We start from the raw sequence: 24,920 nt of genomic DNA on the forward strand, positions 1-24,920 counted from the left end.
AGGGGAATGAATGCTTGACAGCCCTGCCACATCCCAGCACAATGAAATGACACTGGCAAGGGCTGAAGGCAACTCCCAGAGGCAGGACACCCACCCAGCTCGGAGATGGGGAACACTGCCACCTGAGCTGGTGTCTCAGCCATGTGCTCAGCTCCCTTCAGCCCTGTCTCAGGGCAATAGAGGAGCTTCTCCTCCCACAAGGTTTTTCCTGGTACATTTAATTAAGCACTATGTATCAACACCCATATATGCACACCCCACTTCTCAACCCTCCCTTCTTGCTGAAAGAGTCTCAGGTGGGATTCACTCGCCTGCTTTTGCTGCTGCTTAATTCAGTCAGGTTGGTAAATAATTCAGCAAGCACTCAGCCAACAAACAAACAGGCAGGCAGCACAAATGGCCAGACAGGGAGATGAAAGAATGAGAGACAGAAAGAAAAACCAAATGGGAGAGTGACAGCTTTTGCTGGAGCTCCTTTTCTACAGGCAGTACTTCAAGCTGTGCCTACTTCTTCATTCTCTGTGGTTACACTCTCATCCCATAAAGAAGCAGGAAAGTTTGTCCAACTGACATGGCCATTACCTACTGACTACTCTGGTTGGGGCCCCACTGAATGACCACACAACCTTTTGATTAAAGTTTAGGAAAAGCTTCAGTACCTTGCTTATGCTCTTCAGCTTTGAAACCCTTCAAGATGGGGAACAGCAGCTCTTGGGCTACAGCTGGGCATGTAGGAGTCTGCATCATTGACTTAAGTCTTTTTAGGCCTCTGTTTTCCCAGCTGTAGAAGAGAGAATGAAAATCCTTCCCTACTGGCATCCCAGCAGGCCCAACAAACACAAGCAATGCTAGGGGCCTGAGAGTCCTTCAGATGAAATGCTAAGGCTTGGCAAAACCTTTAGAATTCTCTGACTGTATCACTGAATATATCAAAAGACAGTATCATCAAGCACCAAAAATATTAATTCCCGCCTTCCATAAAAACCGATAACCATAAAAAATATATCCCAATCACAGCAAAGGTTTGGGATGATTCAAGGTAAACACTCCACTATTCTGTCTATAAAAAACAAACAGTAAACCAAAACATTTGGAGTAGAATTTTCTGTGATGCTTAACCTTACAATAATAATGAAGCTTTAACAAATGGTATTTTGAAAATGTTTTCTACACACATAATAAATTAGCATAAGACAACCTTATTAACACATCTAGTTTGTTTGAGCTAGCTATGTGAGCATTCTGTGAGAAAATAATTTTATGAAGCGAATAAGGAAACGTCTATGCACCACAAGTTTACTAAAACAGAATCCAAATTGGCAAGCACTATTGGGAGCCACAGTTATAACAAGACCACCCATCTCTCAAACTGCTGGGACACCTCTAGGCCAGGACTAGTGAGAGACACAATGACAACTGGGATTTAGGGGTAGCTTGCACACAATGTGCTCATTAGGTAAATGCCCTGAGTCTTGCTGACTCCTTCCTATATGGTATTTAACAAGTTTGCATGTGAGGATTCTCCTGAAGTGGTAGTGGAAAGACATGAATTTCAAAGAAGGAGACAAAGCATTGTACAAACATCTCTTAGATTATCAATTCCCTCAATCTATCCTTGGAACCACATAATTACATGATAGTTGCCAAATTTCAGTATACAGAAATGCTCTTTGCAAGAGTATAAGACAAGAAGGTTGGTTTATTAACATGCTTCATGTGAACATACTCTGAGTCTCATGGAAAAGGATAAAAAAGAGCATCAGAAGGATAACCTGAGTGGGTGCACATAGAAAGTAATTACAGCAGAATGAAGTTTTTTCAGGCTGTGGAATAAAAAAAAAAGCATTTCCTCTGCCAAAATAGAGAATGAGGCAGCAAGCAAGAGCCACAGCTCCATGACCAGCTGCAGCTCCATGACCTGCTAGACCCTGTGCAATTTAGGGTGAGAGCCCAGAAAGATGACCCAGGGAGAAACAGGTCCCGTCTGCTAGTGGGTAAGAGTCAGATGATCAGAAAGCCACATGCTCCTGGAAAGAAGGCTGCCCAAATAGTGGCTGAGCCACCATTACCACTGTGGTGACTGTTAAGCCAGGTATGGCAGCAGCATGGCAATGTGTGCTGGCCAGCTCCTTGGCAGCTCTTTAGTTACCTACCAGCCACAGAGAAAATGGGTTAAAAGAGAAGTGGGGCTACTGCTGACCAGGTCTGGATACTGTTCTGCAGTTCATGCCTAGCTCCACTTGGGGTAAGCAGTGAAGTCATGTGAAACCTTCTTCGAGCAGTTCTGCACAGGGCTGGGCAAACCCCATCTGGTTTTGTCCAAACCTTGCTCTGGGATTTTGTTTCAAATACACACAGGTCCACCAAGCATAACCATGGCCAAGATCAGCCTGCTTGCAAGTCAAATGGTCAGATGGTTTCCACCCGAAATCATAAATTCCACTCTGTCATCTGGAACTGAGCTCATTCTGCTCAAACCTCAGCTTGCAGGGAAAAGTTGACTCCAGTTCACAGAAAGGTTCGCAAATCCAGCCCGTGATCTGGGTTTGTTACAAACACTCCAAAACAGGAAAAAATGGCCTTGGCGGTAGGGTTCATCTGGACCTTGTTGCCAGAGTCATGGTGTCATCTAGTGGTGACAGCTTGTATGGACACACACACGGTACCCACCTCCACTTCACAAACATCCCCACAGAGAGTAGTGCAATTGCAGGTCCGGTAAATGTCTTCCAAAGTGCACCACCTTCTTCAAAGGCAGAACAGCTCCACCATTTCAGTAAAAGCCATTCGCACCTCGAGGAGAGCTTTTTGCAAAGGCTCCCAAATAAAGTGAAGGGCAAACTTTGCATCACTTCTACACAACTAGAAGACAATCTGCTGGGGAAAGGGCAAGCCATATAACTTTGAGGGACAGCAGTCAGCAGCAAACTCAGTTGTGAATATGTTTTATATTCAAAAGTCATTTTCAGTATAGAAGTTGCAGCTCTTGAAATGTCCCTTTTACCTACATTGTAATAATGCTCAAAAATCATAGTAATAGATACAAGAGGAAAAAGGGCTCCAATTTCAGTTTGTACTTTGAGAACTCTCTTGCACAGGCACACATCCCCAGGTCTCAAGAAAGGGCAGCTAATTTTTTGGGTTCCAAATTTATGTCGTACTGGGGGCAAGCTCAAGAACAGTGCAGCTGAAGCAGCTCCCAACGTCACAGAACATCTTTTACAAGAAATCAAGTGCCTTAGGTCTCCCTTCAAACATTTCTAAAAGGATTTGACCCACCATATATTCTGTGTGAGAGTTCTGACAACATGAGTTCCTTCTCCTTGGTGAAGCTAGGAACTGATGTACCTGCTCTTAAACCTAGTCTCATTTTAATTCAGTGAAATTTAAGCTTAGGAGATTTACCTTTCAGCTAAGACAAAGCAGGAACACAAACATGATTGGTTTTCCAGGCTCAGCTGATGAGTGGGAACAGAGACACCATCAGCCCCTGAGTTCCCATAGCCTCAGGCACTGCACTGACTCACTTGTCCCACAAGCTGATAAGAGCTGCATCTCAAAGGAAAGAAAACTCTGTTCAAATTGGAAGAAGGATCACAGTGTCAGCAGAGAGGCAAGAAAAAAATGCCAATTCCAGCACTGTCCTGGAAATGAAGTGGGTTTTCAGGTTCCTGAGATCTATCTGAGGTTTCATCATGGATCCAGCTAAAGTGCTTCCTTGGCATGTTTGTCTTCTTACCTAGAGCTTAATCCTTCCCTCTGATCTAGTATTTCTGTCTGCAAGCTAATGAGCTTGAAATTACTGTATATTTATGTGTCCCTCTGAGCTCTGATCTGTGACACAACCATAGCTACAGCTGGATTTGCTTCTTTCTTTATTGTCTAGAGCTGCAGTCTGAAGGCCAGGCTTGATGTTAAAAACATTGTCATTCAAATCCCAGTTTACATGTGGGGTGAGAGGGAGAAAGCACTTTTCAAAACCCTGGTTTCTTTTGAGATCTATCCTGAGACACTGAATTTAAGCCTGTTAACAGCACAGATCAGGGCTATCTTCATGGCAGAGGATTCTACACACCCCATTCCACCTTGGTCACACACAGCATAGGGAAGAGTTTTAACTACTACTTGCCTGAAACTCAAAATCACCACAGGAATTATCCAAAACCAATGAACTCTTTATAGCTGCACCAAAGTGTTTTCTTTTCTTGGATCTGTTTTCTTCCCCCATCCTGTCACCTGTGTTCCACTTATTCTGTGAAGCTTGAAGACTTCATTGTGCCATTTACCCACTAGGTCTACCATGAAGGTGAAGCCCAAGGCAAGTTTCTCAAAGGTAAGAGATAATTCTCAGCTGCTGTTATGTGTGGCAGGTTTTAATTTTTAGTAAGTACACAAACCTAAAAATAACAGATAACTTACATCAGAGCCTGCATATAGAGTAACTTTCACTCCAAAGAAGCTTTCCAAAAACGTGCATGCACAGCAACACAGAAATGTAGCAGCCTCTGGAGCTGATTACAGCTGCTGCTCATCCAATACAGTGTGATAACAACAAGGAGAACTACCACAATAAACCTCTGGGTTTTTGGTAAATGCAGTATGGATTTCTGCACACTTGCTATACCAGAGGACACCCATATATTTAAAGGCTTCACCTGACACAACAATGCAGAGCCAGCAGAACACATTTCCTTTTTGTCCCTTGGAAGGTCAAAAACCTCCCCAGCAGAGCATGCTGGAATACAAACAGCGAGGCTCTTGAGCAATTTCATATCTGATATTCAGGTACTCGCTAGCTCTAGCACCCAGTGCGTGCCGTGACAGATATGTCACAAGTAAAGGTCACGGCAAGGTTTTCCCTGCCAGACTTGCCAGCTTTACAGGAACGGCAGATTTGTGCCTGCTCGGTTGCTCTGGCCTGTGCCCCAGGTGGCTTGTTTTGGAGTGCCCTCTGCCGCCCAGCCCGCAGACCTGCGAGCCTGCAGGGAACGAGGCCGGGACCATGAGGGGGATCTCGGCTAAGGACGGACAGCAGTCAGCGCCATTCAGCTTCACGTGTCTTTCAGAGGCCCTCGCTAGAGCCGGGCCCTGACTTCAGCATCTGGGTCTGACTGCCTGAGCTCTAAAGGTTTGCAAAGCATTGCCACCCACCAGAGCTGCAGAGATAATTGATTTTCAGGTCAACTCCTACACCTCACAAAGCTCTTGCCCAGTTCTTCTCATCTGGGATCTAAGGCAGAAAAAGTAGCATATGCCCCTTGCAACTGGTACTGCTGGGATTCTTCCTTTGCAGGCATGGAAGGCAGCTTACTCTTCACTTCCACCCAGCCCACCTCATCTAAGTGATGGGTAACTCCTGTCTCTGAAGGAAAACAGGAAATCTGACTAGTCCAAGATCTGGGGAGCCAGGAATCCCTTTGGGAGTCAGCAGGCCTCTGAAAACTGCACAGAAACAGTTTCTGTCTAGGTGGTAAGATATCAGGTATTCTAGAAGGTTCAATTACCTTACAACCAATAGTACCAGACAAAATTCATTAGTTACTCCATTATCCTCACAACTCCAAAAATCCTGAAGGGTCAGGATTACCCCTTTCTGCTCAAGCTGGTACAGGCAGCCAAGCATGGCACCAAGACTGAAATTTCTGACTCCCAATGCCAGAACATAATGCGATTTTCTACTTACCTAGGTTAATACAGTTCTTTCAATAAAGTTCTTTTAAGCACAACACCCATAAGTATCTTTATTAGATCATTCACTCATGTCCAATCAGCTACCACACAGGCAAGGCATTGTCCTGCTCAAGAAATAACTTTGCAGTATGTACAGGATCCTCTGTGCAGTGAGGTCAGGTACTGCAAAGCTGTTTGGTTTGTGCTTCAGGGTCCTGTGAAGTTCTCAGCAAGGGAATGGTTTGCAGGTGTGCATGCCAGGATGCACACGTACAGCCTTCACCTGTGTGCTAACAGCAAGCATCTTAAAATTTTTGAGATGTGGCAGTCAAAATGTAACTTGCACTGGGGAAGAGAACTACATGAGAGCAATATATGACATTACCTCTTATTTTTGTTATCCAGAGTCAGATTCTTCTGTGAGATATTGCTCCTATACCTCTAAAAGAATGGAATTCCATGACTCTTCCCTTCTTACATCTGGATAGAAGTTACCAGTCCACGTGTTCACTCCTAATCAATACATACAGCTAGAATTGTCTCCTAGATTTGCTACAATTCAGACATTTTCTCCTCTCTAACAGCAGAGCACAATTTATTTTGTCAGGCATGTCACTGCAAAGCTGGGACTACTTGCTTAAGAACAGACCAAGACACAGTCCTAGCTCTGCCTGTTACCTGCCTGTGAAGGGTTTTTAATTCCAAAAGGTGTATGTGGAGCATCAGGGTATGTAGCAGTCTTTGTGTGGGCACTTATTATGATAACTTCCAATTCCCTTCCCCTTTTGGCTGCCATGCTTTCCTTGGGAAGAGATACCTGAATACAGTCAGGTAGGTAACCTCTCCCTTCAGGGAACTGCCAGCCTTCATTGTTTGCCTGTGTGATTACTGTGATTACTTATCTGTGGCACTGTGCCATCCTCCTGTTCTACTCTCCCCTGCCAGGCAGCAGAGCCACCTGGAACGTTTCTCACTGCCACAGTAAGCACTGAGGCTCCCCGTGGCTCTGCTGACCCTGGAGAGGTCTGTGTTAGAGTAACATGACTCACAGCAACACTGTCACTGCTATTAGGCTACTGATACTGTACCAGAAATAAACACAAAGCCATCACCTATAACTAAAAAGCTTTAGACACAGGGCTGCTGCAGTGGCAAGGGCCCAGCAGAAACCCACTTCTTCTGGGGAGGCTGTGGTAGTTACTAAACCAGCTGGTGCCTGGGCTGCATGTTACCAGAGCTCATCTGCTCCTGCCATCTAAGTAGCTTATCTAATAATTACACCATGTCACCTTACTCTTTGGGAGTATAACCCCTGTGGCCTTCCAAATGCAGAATCCTTATGGAAACAGATGAGGCACCAAAAAACTCAAACAAACAAACCCACAAACTGTAGGTAACAGTGTGAGGCAGAGATTCAGTGCATCCTTTGCCCATGTCAATAACAAAGTTCTATCAGAGAGCCTTTATCTAGAAAGGATCCCTTGTGAACACTGTGATTTCAGCAGATTTTAGTCCTTGCTGCATGGAACTAACAAAACTGCCAGGTCTTAACACCAAACAGCACAGGCAAAATATTTTTCAAGAAGTCAAAGAATCAGTCATGCTTGAAGCTGTATGTACATTCAGGACAAATTCTTTGTTTGCTGCCTTTTTTTTTTTTTTTTTTTTTGGATAGCATTCATTCATATGGAACCAAAGGAAAAGGATAGACATATTTATGACACAAAGGAAAAAAAAAAAAAAAAGTCTCATCCAAACCATTCTGTTGCCCACAATCCCTTTCCCCCTCTCCAGCATTTTTTCAAAAAGAGCTCCTCTTCTTATGTTGACTCCCCATTCCCTGCCCACATCAGCCCTGATGTTATGCAGCATGTGCTGGGCGCCTGCAGGGGGTACCGTGACCCTGTGTACCAGCCAGAACATCACACAGGCACGTTATGCTAGGAGGTGGATTGCTGAGCTTCAGTCTCTAACACACATAATGAGATTAGCATTTGAATAGTGCTGATCAAGTTACCAGTAGCTCTGAACCCCGGGTCCATCAGATGCAAATGAATCACTATAAATTTTGTTCCTTTCTTAAAGGCTCTTTATATGCATGGCCAATGCAGAAAGAACTGCAGTGGGTATTGCCCAGGAAGTCTGTCTCTCACCATGACTGGGAATTTCTGAGAGTGAAGAAACCACAGGAGCATCTTTCCCTAGATTTTAAATATTTTTTTAATGAGCAGTTTTTTCCCCTTTTTTTTTTTTTGATGTGTTTTTTCTCCCAAGGCTGCACAGGTATTAGGACATATTCTGGCATAAAATTCAGAGACAAAATCCTTCACAATACCTTCATGTAGGTCTTGATTCTATCTGTTTTAATTACCTGAGTAACTTCTGAAAGTCCTGCCAGCCTCCATGTGTCAAGGACATATCCTTCCCTGGTGGGAGGATGAAGGTGAGGTAAATCTGTGGTGTCTCCAACTGCACTGATTCAGTATCTCGGAAGGACCTGCAGTATTGTGGGGCATCTCAGTATTTTCACCTCCTCAGTCTCCCCTGGAGGAAGATGCAACAACCCATTTAGGAGGAATCTTCAGGGTACTGCCTTGCATGATTAAATGTAAACATCTGAATCCCCTCTGTATCTCAGTGGACACTCAATTACAGGGGAGTTTTCTCCCATGTCTGTGCTGCAGGAAGGAACCCTGAGGGGAGGGGAAGGGAAGACAGCACAGTCAACTTGAGAAAACAAAATCTGCGGATGTCAGGTGTGCACCTGACACTGCAGTGAGAACAGAAATCACAGGAGCCTATAATTTCTGCTAATGTGGAGGTTTAACACACACACACAACATTCTGCAAGATTCATAGCAGTACAAAGTGATGCATCCTTGATATCTCAAATGCAGCCATTTGAGTTTTTAGGACCATATGGTAAACAAGCTTGTTCTTACAGTAACTACACTCAATTGACTTCAGCTGCTTTCATTTCTCTGAACAAACTTGAGAGAAGAAACTAAGACCACATCAGCTCTCCAGACAGCCTGACTGAAGCAAGCACTGTGAAGAACACTGAAATTTATTCACTTCCTGATACAAAACCCTGGATGGTCTTAATTGTATTCCAGCAAATTCTGGGCATTCTATGCTAGAATACACACAAATTGCTGTGTGGTTTGAGATTTGCAACTAGGAGTCACTTTCTGATTACCAGAGCTCCATTTATTATTTCTAATATTATTATTCGCCAGCTAATTACTCACTTCTAGCCCTAGATATTTTTAACATGGTACATTTATTTTGAGGTGCAGAAAAGTACGTGCACATAAGCACTGACTTGAATTAACAAAATATTGGAACTCCTCACCACCTCCCCTGAGAAGAAGCCTTCACATCTCCTCACTCCACCTGCTCCTCGTTAGAGGAAAGGTGTGAGGAAGTTTACCACATTTGTAGTGTCAATCAGCTCCTTTCCTATGGAGCCTAAATAGGTTCAAGTAGCCGCAGGCACAGAGCACCAAAATTACTCCATGTCCCAGTTGGTTATATAATAAATCTGAATTAGATCAATAATTAAAGCAGTTCTTGCATGCTACTTCTCCCTGATGAGCCTCCAAACCTTTTCAGAAAGCCAGTGGCACCTCCCCATAATGAGAGAAGGGGCTCAGAGCCCACTTTGCTGTGAGCCACCCACTGCACAGGCAAGAGGCAAGAGACAAGACCCACTTTAACACCTATGGCAAAAGCAGGTGTAAATTTCAAATGTAGCCCAGAATGGGAAAGGGACAGGCCCTCCACTGCACCACGCACAAGACCCACCCGGGAAGGCAGAGCCAAAACACGCTGCCCTGGCTGCCCCCTCTGAGGCTCCCTGAGCTGTGAGGTCAGTGACGCTCCCTTCTATGCAGGGACCTCCTCAGTCACCATGGCTTCGGGCTGAGGCGGTCCCCCATAGCAGCTCCTGCTGCCCCAGGGACATGCCGGGAGACTCAAAGCTGACTTGGAGGAGCTCAGAAATGCACACTCCCAAGGGGAAGGCGTGGGCACAGCCATATCATCGACCTACCATCCCCTCAGATAAAGACCACCCTGACCTGCCACAACAGCCCAGCTTCTCAGGAACCCCTCGGCCTGGGCAGCTACAGCCTCTAACCATGCTTCTCTGCGGTCCCAGAAGCGTGACCCTCACGGCAATGGAGCTGGGCACTCCTCACACCACGGAGCCCCACCTCAGGGCCCCGTCCCAGGGCTGGACCCCCTTCACGATACCCCCGCCCCTCAGCGCTGAGCCGCCCTCGGAGCGCTGACCCGAGGCCCGCTCACCCTTTGTGCTTCGGGACCGTGTGTCGCGTCGCCTTCAGCCCTCAGGGCTCCTTGTCCCTCACGACGCCTCCATCCTTCACCCCTGGGGGCTGTGTCCCCCTCAGCCCTCGGGGCCATACCCCGTGTCGCCCTCGCCCCTCAGGGCTGGGTGTCCCTCAGGGCTGAGGCCGGGCCCCCGCCTCGCGCCGGTGCTCGCGCTCGCCGCAGCGGCGGGGGCCGCCAGGGGGCGCCCCGGGGCCCTGCCCGGGCCTGGCACCCCCTTCCTTCCCTGAGGGCACGACCCGGACACTCGGGAAAAGCACCCAAAAGGGAAAAGTCCCCCTAAAGAGAGGAAAAAATCCCCTAAAGAGGGAACCGCCCTGTGTTGAAGAGCCCACGTAGAAGGACAAGCATGTACATAGGGAAAAAAACCCCAAAAGACCTATGTCCCAGCCCAGGATACAGGCCCTTAGCAACACTGGGGAGCTTTACCTTGGTCCTACATTCCAGCTCTTGCATTAAACATTTACTTTATGAATAAAAAATGTCACTTGAGATGGGACAAGCAGCTGAAGAAGAAATTAGATTTCTCTATTAGAAAAAAAGGGCGTAATATAATGAACAGTACACAAGTGTGCAGAGTGATGTATATATACTAAAAACAGCACAAGGCAAAACATTTGCAACAGACACAAAGTCTAAAGTCTTTTATTACATTTTATAGATTAAATATATCTGCAGTAGAGTCTCTTTTTAAAACACACAAAAGGAAAAAATACATTCTTCATGTACATATGAAATACTGACCATGTAGCAGGGACCATGTACAGTGCAAAATATGAACACAGCTACACAGACATCACCACCTTGGATGATTATCAAGCTTTTTCTACAGTAAAATTGGAACAAGTTAACATTTCTGTTTCCAAAGAGAAATCCATACCCTTCCCTTCCATGGCATTTTGTGCGATTGTGCATGAAAGGGTTTCATTTACTTTTTAAAGATATTATAAAATCCTTGTATTGCATGAAAAATTATCGAACTCCTCAAGCTTTACTACCTTCACACATTCACAACTGTAATACAATTTTTACTGTGATTGCAACCCGACTCCAAAAATCCAGGGAAAAACAGTAATATGTATAACCTGGTATAGAGAGAGGAATGAATCAGAACTGATTGTTGCAATGGTCAGGAAACATGCACCCAACATGTACACACACATACACAGAGGGTGGAAGATAGCGAGGTGTCACAAGTTTGGAGTGAGGGCACGGGGTTGCACGTTTCACTTCGGCAGTGGATCTCTAGTGTCTAGTAGGGGATGTCATTCTGGTAGTACTGGATCATGTCATATGTTCTACTCCTAGAGAAGAAAAGCAAACCAGAGGTAAGGAAAAGTTTAAAAAAACACTGCGCCCATTGTCAATAAACATTCATCAGGATCCCACAGAGACAAAACATGGGTGAAGGAAATCAGCTGCTAATCAAAACTAGCCTTCCATTCTTTGAAGACATTGTGAAGGCCCAGTTACTGTTATGGACAGCACAAAACATCCTGCTCTTGTTTAAACTAGTTTTAAAAAGTATTTCCACACTTCCCAGTGTGGCAACAGCATCAGCAGCTTGGATCCTGTGTTTGGATAAGCCACAAGCACATCACATAGCATTTGCAGTTTGTTTTAGGAGAAGGAAATGCATAATGAATGAAGCAAGATCATCAGGGCTGCATGGAGACAGGATTATGTGGAAATAAAAGTAATCTTAATTAAGGAGAATGCTAATAACGAAAATAAAAGTGCAGGGGAAATAACAGCATTAACAGCAGCATCTCTGATGAGTGACTGAGCAAACAAATCTCAGCTTGTTACAGATAACTCAATTATGCATGTGTAGAGCTTATTCAGGTCACAGATCAACCATGCCACAGGTAGAAAAGCTCAAGCTTGTCAGAACTAAGCTGGTTCTGGCCATTCACACACCAGTGTCACTGCCTTCACCCCCCAATATTAATCTAAGATTCTGAGCAGGTGCACTAGCAAGCACTGGAACATCCATTCCAGCAGGGCTGTATCTGAGCCAGTGAGTGGCACTGGTCTCAAGCTGACCCCATATGGAACTACACAAGAGTTTCTATTAGACTCTCCAATATATCCCACAAAGTCTGTATTATCTAGCATAATAAAATACGCACTTAAGATGTTTAACTATTACATTTATTCTTTAGCCTAACCAGCCTTGCTGTTTGACCATCCTGGACTTAAGTCTTCCTTCCCAGCACAAAGCTGAGGAGATGCAGCACATTCAAAAACAAAGCTGCTATCCTGCACTATCAGTGACTCAAAAATTTTTGGTATCTGACTGATAAAACTCTACTTTTCAGCTCTGCTCAAAGCCTGATGGCCTTCCTTTAACCATAGTGAGAAAACATGCATAAAAGCCAAACCTGTTGCTGAGGAAACAGTTCTGGATGATCTTGATGATGAAAGTTGCAGCCTCCCTTTCAGTCATGTTGGGGCTGAACCTGTGTCTATATGCAGAAAATCACAATCAAATAAGAGAAAATCAGTGAAATTTCCTTAGAATGTGGTACAAATGTGTCTTTGCACAAGCTCAGCCAGGTGTGATTTCACTTGCTTCAAGTACCTACTTCTTGTGAAACCACTTGGTACAAATGCCGTAACATTTTAATAAAAAACATTTTCCAGTTCACACATATTGCTGACTTACTTCAACAGCTTGATTGTCTGCCCTCGGAAACAGGGCAGCCCTGTATCCAACATCAGTGTAACCAGTGAGACCACAGCATCCATGTAAGGCCTAGAGAAAAAGAGGACAAAAATGTCAGAGCATTCAAACTCCTGCAGCCTTAGCAGGTAAAGCAGACAAGCTAAGGAGTTCAATGAGCTGGCTCCCACCTTTTTCTGTAATTAAATCAACACAGATAATCCTCTTACATTTGCTGGTGAAGCTAGACCATTGCTTGCAACCTGTCACTTTAATTAAATGTCACTCCTTTATGCTGGACTGTCAGATACTCAGAATGCCACAGGATGAAGTCTCAAGAAGGATTATGCAAAGTAATGCTTTAGCAAATAACATTTCTTTGGCATCAGAAAGGTGAAGCAGTGCACCAAAACAGTACAAAAGGCTGAAACCAGCAACAGCACACAGGAACATACTATCTTTTAAGCTTAATTACTCTGAGTAATTCTTTGCTACATCAGCCCAGCTTTCCTTCTCCTTCCTGTCCTCTTGCTCAGAACATTTATTATCTACCAGGCTATTACTCTGCTACTTGAGTGACATATTTGCTTTGCCACAAGAACTTTGTCCAGACTGTGTCCCCTCAAAGAACCAAAATGATCCAAGACAGTAGTTTCTTATTGTATTAACAGTGCACTAAATTGTGTGAGGAAATGTGTGAAACATCACATTCATAAATTGAAAATATAAAATTTCAAAATATAACATAAGGACAGAAAAAATATCACAAAGATAAGCTGTAAATAGCAGGATTTTTACATTGTTTCAAAGTTTGCAAGACTATCAGGATAGTCAACAGCCTCAGACTCCCTACAAATCAACATTTGTTATTTATCTTCTCATCTGGCTTTAGGCATGCAAGAACTTCCACTTTGAGCAGCTAAGAACACCTTACCTGACTGCCAGATAGCCTCTGACACACATCTCCATAAACCATTTGAATGGCGTTGCCTCCATTTTCCCTCCCATTATCATCACCATCTCATCAGTCAGTTTAATGTCAGGCTCCCAGCCCAGGTTTCCACCAGGTGAGCTTTCAAACATGAATCCAAAATCTGTGCACAAAAGATAAAGTGCCTCATAAGCTTTGTTGGTTAATTGTGTGCTATTAAAGCTGATAGAAGCAAGAGATGTGAATTGCATGTATTAATGTAAACATTTTAATTCCAGTTGGAAGAAAGCTTTGGTGAAGTGTAAGAATATCAACAAAAGCATCATCATCATAACATGAGAATAGATATAAGAATGGTGATATCAAATAAACTGCTGAAATACTTGTGCAGTTCCAGAAAAGCAAAGCTAAAGCAGAGGTTACAGCCTTATACAACTATATAAATTTACTTGTCAAGTTTAATTCATACCCTTGCAGTGATGAAAGGAATCCAAATACACATTTCTATAATTAAGCACATACACACATGTATCCACGCATGAGTACTTAAACATGTGTCATCTATACATATGTGTGTGTATACTTTCCTGAACCTGACTAAACTTTGCAGAGCTAAATTTACACAGAAGCAGCCAACACAAACACACAACACTTGGCAGGAAGGCATGAAAACCTTCCATGTATGTTTACAAACAGTGAAACCAGTATACAGATGGACCTCAAAGGGGAAATGGCTTATTGTCTGTTATCAGCAATACTTAAGAGCAGAAAATAAAGGTAATAAGTGACATTCAGAGGTGCATATGACTGACCAATATGAATGATGTGTCCCTGTTTGTCCAGCATGATGTTGCCATTGTGCCTGTCTTTAATCTGGAGCAGGAACAGGAGCAGACTATAGGCAGCCATACTGCGGATGAAATTATAGCGGGCCTGTACAAACAACAAGTTAAAACAAATCAGAACAACTTAGAGAATTTAGTAACTCTCCATCAGGAGATGAGACAGACAAACAAAGCTTTTTTTCTTTTTTTCCATTCATGATTAGTTTGAAGCAATGTCCAATAACATTCTCCATACATCTATAGCTGCAATTACTTCTTTAGCTAACTCACTAATAGCTAAAAATGGATTATCAGCATCAGGAACTAGATACAGCATTATAGTAGTCATTATACAATTATTTGTCATTATTTCTTATAGGTAGAATGCTTCTCAGTTGTTATTCTGCTATGCTTGCCCACTGGTATTTTACCTTCTGGAATGCAAGGGTAGACTCATCTCCATATTGCCTTGTAAAATAATCATACATCCCAAAGTCTGTCTGCCTGCCCAGCTGGTCACGGGACGTGCAGTCAGGAATGCACTCAATAACACCACACTGGAGGCGAAGAAAAGGAAGGGGTTTGTAGAGCATGCTACCAAATATATTTTGTTCATGGCTCTTGGCAGTCATACAGATTCTCTGGGAAATGTGGGGAAGCCTATAGATCACCAAAACAGAATTTCTAGTTTATTAATTTAAAAAAATGTTTATCCCCTCCTTTAGAATTTCCATGCAACTAAGACCAACTCTGTGACTTTCCACTGCTTTGCACAGCATAGTCCCAGAAATCAAACAACAAACATTTGCAAGCAGCAAAATTTCAGAGCCAAAAGCTTTAGAAAAGCAGGAAGCAGGGGAGGAAAGACTCTTTCTATTGCTGGTACTCCAAATATTTGGCATAAATGATGTGGGCAGTACTTCCTTGTAAAATGGAATTTTTATGTGTGCTGGAAGAAAGTATTTTTGAATTTTCTACAGTACTACAGTTAATTGCCCACTTACCCCAGGAGCTGTGGCCACCACTCTATATGGAAACACAAAAAGATCCAGGCCTACCAGCTGAAATATGTTCTTGAAGAGATCGATGATTTGTAAAGCTAACATGTCCTGTCAGACAAGAAAAAAATTGCACAAACATTACAGGGGTTACAGGTCATAAACTTCATTATAAACATGCTCTGAAGAACTCTGAAGTGCACATTAACTTAAGCAGGTGTGCAGATGTGTACTTGTGCATGCACTATGGGGGAAATCCAAAAGGGAACTGATAAATGCTGTGTGAGTGGACAGCAAGCAACACTGATGATTTAACTGCTGACCTAAGAATGAATTGCCTATCACCCTTTGATAAAATGGCTTTTTAACTCCAGGGATAATAACCAGCATTCCCTTTTAATCAAACAAAGTTGAATGTACAAGATCCCACCTTAGGAACTAAAGCTATATTACCAATAGCTCAACTGAAAAATAAACTCTGTAAAAAAAAAATTTTAAGGCTTGGTAAACCTGTCTTGACAGAATGGCCTTTATTTCCAAACCAGAATTTCTCTAGGGGTACAACACAGTTCTCTCTCTCAGTCCACAACCAGTGGAGATTACCAAAGTTCCAATGAAAAGTATTTCTATACTAAAATTATTTCCTTCTTATGCATTATCACCTACAAATCTGTCTCCTCTAAGTGCAAAGCCCGACAGCTGCGTACCTGTCTGCAGTCATCGCCCACTTTAAAGATTGCTGCCTGCCAGCAGACTTTCTGACTGTCCTTATCCTGTTCTTCACTTTCATCGATGGAGTCAGAGCGACAACGCAGACCTGCAACAAGAGAACCAAGCAAAACCCAGACACGGACTTTAATTAGCAACTTTCTGTCATGACAAGCCCTCTGCCCTCAAACCCACAGCATCCCACTGCAGGTGCACTACAGATATTTCTGCCTGGTAATTGTCATAAGGTCTACTGGACCTTACTAATTATCCCTTTGTCTACTGGAATTAGAACATCTCGAACCAGTGTTTGTGATTTACCTGATAAATGCTCGCATTGCGTTGAACTAGTCAGCTGGAGACTCCCACAAAAGGTCTTGTGAGAGAAAACTGCCAAAACCTGGATTTTACTACTGTCTAAAAACCCAGAAAAGGCCAGTGATTTTTATTTTAGTCTAAAGGAACTGTTATCGTTTCTTCAAGAGCCCTGTGTGGCTTGCTTCTTGGGACTTTAAAAAAGATTTAAGTTTCAGCATTTTCTTCTCTCTTCCTTTGATCCAGTTTAATTTCTCAGCTGAACCATGGCAGATAAAGCTCAACATGGAAATAATTTTCCTGCAGTGGTACAGGTCACTAAAAGCAGGCAGCTTTTTAAGGAATTGCTGACTATTAATTAGTAGTACCAATGATTACGTTACAGTTACTCACCTTCTTTTTCAAGCTCACTGACTCCGCATCGTTTCACTTTGAATTTGGCCAGATAGGGTGCTTTTGCTGCACTAAATTACAGTAGAAACAAAGATGATGATGAGTGCAATTAGCCAAACAAAAATTTATAGAAAAATACTTGAATGTCATTAATTAACTTAACAAGCATATATATATATATATATATATATATATATATACACACATATAACAAGAGCACGGTACCTCTGCATAGGAGTTCCTGATTTGTAATCAATATCCAGAACGATTGCTTCAGGATTGCTGGGCAAGTAACAGCCTGCAAAACAGCAGACAGCTGAGAACAAATCCACTGGCTAGTGAGACAATGCAAGCTGGACAGTAACTGATGTCAGTGTCTACAACTTCAGTACATAGTTTTGAATTAATGTTAGAAAGAAACTGGAGATTACAGTCTGTGAGCCATGAAGGATGTGGTATCCTTTGCATTAGTGAGAGATTCCCAGAAATGAATAAAATACAGTTTTGAGCTAATACTGCTGAACCTGTACCACAGAAAGGTACAGAGAGGACATCTCCTACAACAGTCCCAAATTAGCTGCGGCAGCAGCCCCAGTGGACAGTGCCCTCAGCCACCAACACGTGGTCCAAGGTCGGAGACCTGCTAGAGGTCAGGAAAAGCTTTCATCAAACTCCATTTTAAAGAGAAGATTCAGGCTGGGAAAATGTATGTTCAAGATTTGAGAGGACCCTCAGATAATGACATTTCAAGGGAATGCCTGATGGGAGAAAGGGGAGAATTAAAGGAACTGGACATGCTTCATTCTTGAGATAAAAAAACTTATCAAAAACACCACAACTTTTTAAAAAAGAAGGTGGTAGAAAGCAAAAAATTTATTTATCCTTCCTCTTCAGACACACACTTCTACTTTGATCCACTATATGCATTATCTAATTTGCTTTTGGTTAAGTTTTGATGCACTATATGGAAATTATTGGATGGGCAAAAATATTTGAATTTTTTTCAAGACAGGAACAACCACACAAGAACAGCCACCAGCACCAAAATTGAAATCTCTATAAGCTGCCACTCATAGAGATTTCAAGATTTGCTTGCAGAAAATAAATAATCATGTTGAATGCAAAAGCCCAGAATTTTATACGACTAAATCCCATCTTACCAGGCTGCACTTTCACCTCAGACAGAGCACTCAAACAAGCTTTTTTTCTTTCATCTCCTTTAGGGAATGGCCTAGAAAGATGAATTACCTTTTAATTATCTGCATATTATATAGTACTCTACACACTAGCCTCAAATTTATTTCAAATTCACACAAACAGAGCACAATTTCTGAAGTACAATTCTTACTTGATAATGGCTGAAACATTGGTGATTTTATTAAAGAAATCAAACTCCCGTTGGTAGAACTCCTTGGCTGGGCCAGACAATGAGCCAGTTATCTCCTCCACTAACTGCTCCAGAAGTTCCCCAATGTCAGCTGCATGTGAAAAAAGGAAGCATCTGTGTCAGAAGCTTATTCAGAAAGTACAATGATATGGGTGATGGAAATAAGCATCTTTGGATAATATTCAGAAAAAGGTACTGAAGGAACCAGCACCCTTGTCTCTCTTGATAGACTCTATCAGGCACTGATGCAGAATGGGCTCTACTTCTATAAATAAAAAAGATTTTCCCAGCTAAAAGGATTCTTCCTGACAAGCAGGAAGAAGATTTAGTCTGGACTGGGAAAAGGAAAGGAGTCAAGTCAGGTTTTAAAGTACTCACGATCTTTTTGATGTCCTTCTTCATCCAGGTAGATATTAGTTTTCATGTTCCAGATGAATTGGTGAGCCAAGAGCTGAGATTTGGAAGCTGCCCACAGGATGTATTCCCTAACGTAACCCATCTGCAACCATATGCAGACCAGTAAGGATCAAAGTTCTACAACTCTCAGATTCAATATTACTGCTTCTAACAGCTATCCTTCTAACCCAGAAAGTGTTAAATGGATGGAAAGAAGACCTCTGCACCCTCTCACTTTGCTAAAAAGACATGAATGACAGTGTATTTTAAAAGGTAGCAAACTGATCTTAAACTGTTTTCAGCTTTGTTACTGACCTATTCTGTTACTCTAATCAGCCTTTCCCCACCTCTAGGCCATTTTCCATCTGTTCTTTTTGGATTTCAAATCTCTTTGAGCTCAGAGGATCATCTACTCTGTGTACAAAGCACAGTGTAACATGGACACTGCTCTTGCCTGGCATCACTACGTGCTTCTGTAATACCAGAAATCTACACAGTGTCACAGGGACTGTACAGTTTGGTGGCAAGAACTGCATGTGCTGGCACAGTTCCACTGAAAATCTGGAAAGTAAGAAGACACGAATTTGAAGTGTCCAAGAAAATCATACTCCTTCCAGCAGCCACATTCCCTTTCCTCTACCTGCAACTACTTTTGTAGTCTATAGGTGATCCTAGAGGTGTTTGACTGATATTAACAGACAGATGTCTGATGTTTGTGCTCTGCATTACAGAGATCTCAGAGAATAACTCAGACACCTACACTGTGGGATGGGAATATGTTCACCAGAAAATAAAGCGCTGACCAGAGTTCACTGCCTCACTGGCAGGTAAAATGATCTCACATTAATGAACTCTGAACTTGGTTGTCAAGCTTTACTTTGGCTTCTGCAAGATAAGGCTGAGATCTGATTTCATGCATGTGATAGAGCACAAGACACCCCTGGATGTCTTCTCTGGTTAACTCTACAGAAAAATGATTAAGGGTAATGATTTAACTTCATTACTGGTTGTTTCATGCAGACCTCCAAAAGCTCTATTCAAACAGAGTCCTCACCTGGGGTTTCCCATAACAAAATCTCTTTCCTGACAGATAAGCTAAATAGCCTTTCTCAAGTTTATGTACTCATAAAAGAGGTGTATCCAAAACCAGCCAGCCTCTAGAGACAGTAATTTTTCTTCTATGTATTAAATACAGGATAATAATAAGCAGCATTAGATTATGCTTAATTTTTGGTTTATTTACTGCTTTAAATCTAAAAGCTGTATTAAAAATCTGTTTTCTTCACATGCAGCTGATTCATAATCTCACCTTGTCATAACGCAGTGCCTGAACAATCTGTGGAATGTAGAATAAAATGGCATCCTGAAAGAGAAGGGATGGCAGGGTTTTACTGTTTTGTTCTAGTAGTCAGAAGGGAAGATGAGTCACATACAGAGAAAAGCTCCTTTCAGTTACATGATAAACAAAATCTCACTGCTTCTTCAATTCAAACTATGTAAGAAACTCTCTCAAATCTAAATACTATTCTGTTTAGTCATTCCCTTCAAACATATAATTAATAATCATGTACTTCACAGTCCTAATAGAAGTCTGACAAGTGCTAAAAACTAGCTTTCTGCTGCCTTAGAAGAAACAACTTTGTCATTGAAAGAAGAGGCAAAAGAGATGATTTGAGAAGGGCAGTCTGAAGAATTCAGCTTAGTGTCATTTACAATGAAGCTGCAAATACATGAGCCAGGATTACATGGCACAATCAACTTCAAGTTTCTATCCCACTCTGTGCACATTCTGCAGTGTGCTATGCTCATTTAGCACATGCCTCTCCATGGCATTCAAATGAAACTTGTGGCCACAGTGACCAGGGCCATAACTTCCCCTGGAGTGTTGAGGCTTTCTTGGAACCCTTCTTACCGGAGGGAAAGATCGCAGGACTTTAACTCCGTACTGGGCTGTCAGAGGATGAGGTGGATACATGCTGGAGAAGTAGGACAGGCCAGTTGGTGGATCTGTGGGTGCCCAGCACAGAACGTGGCTGAGCTCAGGTGCATCAGCATCAATCGTGTGCCAGGTAACCAGGTACTGAAAAAGCAGGTCAGATACATTAGGGGTTTGTAGCACTCACTGGTGTGTGGGTACTGCACATCAGACAGTAATGCTGTCATCTAGCTCCCTCCAGTAGGGCAAGTGAAATATGGAACATTCTTTTTTTACAACACAATGCTGTTTTATCTAATGCATTTTTTCCATGGAAACCTAGCTGTTGGAATCACCTCACCTCCCCGAACACCAAATCAAGTTACTAAAAGCACAATCCAGGAGAAAGAAGAAAGGATGAGTCATTTTTAAAGGGTCAAAAAAGGTTCCATTTTCCTGCCATCTATTTTACAGGTGATGTACAGAACAAAGCTCTGACAAGACTGTCCCTCACAGGACTGAAGTGCTCTACTGCAGATCAGTATGCTGAGCCTTCCTCACTTCCAGACTTGGCCTCTGGATACACAGAAAAGGTTATGCTTGAAATAACTTCAGCAGCAGCACTCATTATGGCTTGGTCCACTGATCTTCTCACCAAAGGTACAGAAATGGTGGTTGTACTGCAAGTGATGAGTTTTGAGCGATTTTGTGTACAGTGAGAAAAACCAGAAGCAAAGTGTACCATTAGCTAACTGGCTACCTCCTCCTACTGCTGTGATTCTCCTCCCAGCATCCTATTTCCACACCTGTCCTGTCATTCTCTCCTACCAGAGATATGGGTAGCACTAGAACATACACTGTGCTAAGTTAAGACTGTATTTTCCAATATATCTGAGTGAAATGGGCCTCCTAGGGCCCTGTAACAGTAAAAGTATCCACAAGTACCTTTATTGCCTCAGGAACATCACTAACAGCTCCTGGGTCCAACCGGACCAGACGGGTCACTTCTGTTCCAATAGCTTCAGTGTTCTTAAACCTAAGTATAAACAGGAACACATAACATTATTAGAAAATGTTGATGGCTTCTTCTATTTATGTGAAGCTGAGAATAGCAGAAGACAGAAAACTATATGCTCAATAAACAAATAGTCCAACTATGAAATAACATACTCCAATATGCTGTGGAAAGGGGATTCTGAAACAACTGGTCCTCATCCAGTGCTTTTGTATAAACCAGTTGTATTTCAGCCTGCTTCCACTAGTGGATTCTTGGCTGAAATACTCTGTCTGGGATTCTACAGCAAGCACTGTACAGAACTCTTACTTGGCAAAAATTATTACTGTCGTAAGGGGGAAAGAATTTCCTTTCCCTTCTGGAGCCAACTATGCTAATTCTCCTGTAATAGTAAAGTGCAAGCCAATATCTAGCAAAAACACTGCATTCCAAGATACTTTTAGCACTGCTTAAATGCTATACTTGCTAATGGGCTGAATGCTATTAAAGAACAAACCTGATTTCTTCTGAATCAAACACTGTCTAAGCGCTGGCAAAGAGCAGATGGTAGGAAAGGCAGGTGGACTTCATTAGTGACTGAGCCAAATGAGTCTATTAAGTAATCTAGTTCCTTTCAAAGGTCTCAAACAGTTGTGACAGTATGCAAGAGGCTGCAACCAGCAGCAAGTGCTATCAGCACTTACTGTAAATACTCAACTTCTAAGGCAGCAGTAATTGCATCAGTTGTTTCTTTTGAAATATCTCACCTGGTAGGCAGCTGCACAGCAAGATAAGGAGAAATGCTCCAAGCCAGATTCACATTATCCTTCCACTGCTTCTCACTAAGACTGATGTATTTAGACCTCCAGTTTGCTACACTGCTCTCTCCAGTTTGATCCAACTCTAGCTCAGGGGAAGACAGTGGATTGTACCATGTGATCAAGCGTTCAATCTCAGTAGCCTGAAGCAAACAGGAAACATAAAGGGGTTTCTGGAAGAAGCAAAACACTACCAATCTCATACTTTAATTTCTATATCCTGCAACAATAAGAGGGTCTTAGAAATTCATGCAGTTTGTCCATCCTTCTGATGACTCACCAGCAATGAGAGCAGTAATGTCCTGCGCTTCATGTAGTATTTGTGCAGCTGTGTCCCCCTGTTTGTCTTCTTGGACATTCCTGGAGAAAGGATTAGAAAGATTTCAGTGGCTTTTGTTCAGTAGGTGAAACTGTACTTTCAAGCTGTCCACAGCTGGAAACATGAACACAGAACTGAATAACCACAGGACACCTGTAACGTAGATCAGAGTGGCGGCAGGAAGTCAGCACTACAGCCACTCATTGTGCAGATGTTCTTTGAATATATGGAGGCTAGAGAGGTATTATTGTAGCCAGCAGTGCATTCACTTTAGGAACATAAGAGTCTACTAAAAAGAAAGAGCATGTAGCTTTAAAATTGTACAAAAACACAGTCCATGATCTAATGCCACTCTGCTGTCCTCAAAAAGCACTAGGGGCATGGTTCCGTTAAGCAAAAAATTTCCTTACAGGATTTCAATACAACTTGACCTCTTCCAGTCTTATTTCTTCTGCACAGCAGAATTGAACATTCTATCAAAAAACTCAGGTGATTTCAGTACTGTCCTGCTTGTTACCAGTGAGACTTTTTCTGCCTTTGTTTTTCAAAGTTTGGCGCTGGTAATTAAATACACTGCCAGAATATGAGCCTGATGTTTAAGGTAAACATTGACTTTAAATATCTGAACATAAACTATGCTGTAAAATTGGCTGTAATGAGCTGGTTACAATCAAAAAAATACCTGATTTTTTAGATATGGTTGACATGCCACTGGACAAAGGATAAGTATTTATCCATCCTTGTGTAGCCTGTTGCCGAGATCCAACATTGATATCCAGGTTGCTCCTGGTGTCTTGATTATCTAAGAACACAGAACAGATCTGATGTAGAATCCAAAGAAACCAGGCACTTTTAAAACAGCACTTAAAGGAACTCACCAGGTGGCACAAGTTGGCTGGCAGTCAGGTACTTCTTGTCTGAGAACATTGCTGTCCAAAACTTGATCAATATGCTGATATCCTCACGGAGCCTCTTTTCCCCTTGTGTAGGGAACTTTGAAGGACAACTTGAAGAAATCACACAAATAATGTGATGCTGAATGCATTAAGGGGGGTGGGGGGAAAGACTCCCAGCAGTCAAAAACCCTCACCAGCCTAATCAAGTCATACTTTTTAATCTGACTGAAATCTACAAGGATGAGACCACTACATCACTACATTTTATCCTCATGGCTTTATTATGTCTGACTGAAGAGCACAAACTTCCAATTATAACTGAAAATTAAGGCAGCAGTCTGTCAGCATCCTGGATTCATCTGAAAGTTAATATTAGGACTGAGTGACCTCCTCACATATAGAAATTCCTATCAATTAAATTTTCTTTAGTGCCTGTGTCAAATGTTGAAGTAATCAGATTCAGTGTGTCTGTATTTTGAAAACAATGAAACTGTATTTCAGCTACACATACTATAACAGCAGTTCTTTAAACCTTATAAATCTAGATACAATTTTGAGCATTGAATAAACTTCAAAATAAGAAAAAAAGGGGAAAGAACAGAAACATTCCTGCTTTTTAAATCACACATAAAATCTGAAACTAATATCTAAGCCTCTTTGAGATAATTTATGAAACATACTTAAGCACAAGACAAGTTTCTTTTAAAGTGGGTAAAAAAGGAAAGGAAGAAAAATCATTAGAAGATAAAAACAGCTGCTGCTTTGAAGTATCACTGAAGGTGCAGGAAAAACACAAACACATTTTCAGTGAGTTGTTTCAAATTAAAGAGTACCTGAAATAATCAAAGGCAGTTGAATAAATCTTTTCTCTCAAAACATTTCGGATAGTTGCATTTGGAACCACATCAGCATGCAGCAAAGACAAACCCAGGGTCAGCAACCTAATAAGCAAAATCGAGAATGGAAATGTTGGCATTCCCAATATGGTGACCAATACACCACCATGCAAACCACAACTACAGCTGTAAGTGTAGCCTGAGAAGTGTCTGTTTCAGAACTCTTAGCAACCTGTTCACATTATCACCAGTCTGTTTTAAAGCTGTGACTGCTGAACGACAGAAAGTGAAAGCCTTCAAGTCACAAAAGGTGAAAATAACTGATGAATCAAAGACTAGATTCATTATTAGATCCATGATGTGGGCTATTCACTATATGAAATCATCCCATGAAATTTCCTGAAACACCAAAAAATTGCTTTCAAGCTGAAGTGATCAACTTCTGCTTTGAAAACAGAGCTTAGACTGCATCACTGCGGGCTCTTAAAGCGATTCTCAGCAT

At 42.2% G+C, this 24,920-nt stretch overlaps 1 protein-coding gene and 1 long non-coding RNA gene across 5 annotated transcripts in view; both read right to left on the reverse strand.

Annotated features, from left to right (window-relative positions):
• LOC128797034 (uncharacterized) overlaps positions 1 to 10,482 on the reverse strand; it is a 92,418-nt gene extending 81,936 nt beyond the window's left edge. For all 3 annotated transcript variants that reach the window (XR_008433988.1, XR_008433986.1, XR_008433987.1), the window contains exons 1-2: positions 9,982 to 10,482; positions 8,042 to 8,214 (exon numbers count right to left, since the gene is read on the reverse strand). This is a non-coding gene — a long non-coding RNA (uncharacterized LOC128797034). The remainder of the gene's footprint in view (positions 1 to 8,041; positions 8,215 to 9,981) is intronic.
• Positions 10,483 to 10,639: 157 nt separating this feature from the next.
• The window catches only part of PI4KA (phosphatidylinositol 4-kinase alpha), a 54,500-nt gene continuing 40,219 nt past the window's right edge, over positions 10,640 to 24,920 (reverse strand). For both annotated transcript variants that reach the window (XM_053959071.1, XM_053959072.1), the window contains exons 35-55: positions 24,416 to 24,523; positions 23,565 to 23,692; positions 23,369 to 23,488; positions 22,648 to 22,727; positions 22,317 to 22,510; positions 21,501 to 21,591; positions 20,553 to 20,720; positions 19,950 to 20,003; positions 18,623 to 18,743; positions 18,206 to 18,335; positions 18,018 to 18,088; positions 17,083 to 17,155; positions 16,858 to 16,928; positions 16,149 to 16,258; positions 15,448 to 15,552; positions 14,875 to 15,000; positions 14,432 to 14,552; positions 13,623 to 13,782; positions 12,692 to 12,781; positions 12,408 to 12,491; positions 10,640 to 11,327 (exon numbers count right to left, since the gene is read on the reverse strand). In XM_053959071.1, coding sequence (XP_053815046.1) covers positions 11,276 to 11,327; positions 12,408 to 12,491; positions 12,692 to 12,781; positions 13,623 to 13,782; positions 14,432 to 14,552; positions 14,875 to 15,000; positions 15,448 to 15,552; positions 16,149 to 16,258; positions 16,858 to 16,928; positions 17,083 to 17,155; positions 18,018 to 18,088; positions 18,206 to 18,335; positions 18,623 to 18,743; positions 19,950 to 20,003; positions 20,553 to 20,720; positions 21,501 to 21,591; positions 22,317 to 22,510; positions 22,648 to 22,727; positions 23,369 to 23,488; positions 23,565 to 23,692; positions 24,416 to 24,523 — 2,257 coding nt within the window. In that variant the 3' untranslated portion in view covers positions 10,640 to 11,275. The remainder of the gene's footprint in view (positions 11,328 to 12,407; positions 12,492 to 12,691; positions 12,782 to 13,622; positions 13,783 to 14,431; positions 14,553 to 14,874; positions 15,001 to 15,447; positions 15,553 to 16,148; positions 16,259 to 16,857; positions 16,929 to 17,082; positions 17,156 to 18,017; positions 18,089 to 18,205; positions 18,336 to 18,622; positions 18,744 to 19,949; positions 20,004 to 20,552; positions 20,721 to 21,500; positions 21,592 to 22,316; positions 22,511 to 22,647; positions 22,728 to 23,368; positions 23,489 to 23,564; positions 23,693 to 24,415; positions 24,524 to 24,920) is intronic.

This window comes from Vidua chalybeata, chromosome 18 (assembly GCF_026979565.1).
Source record: "Vidua chalybeata isolate OUT-0048 chromosome 18, bVidCha1 merged haplotype, whole genome shotgun sequence".
NCBI lineage: Eukaryota > Metazoa > Chordata > Aves > Passeriformes > Viduidae > Vidua > Vidua chalybeata.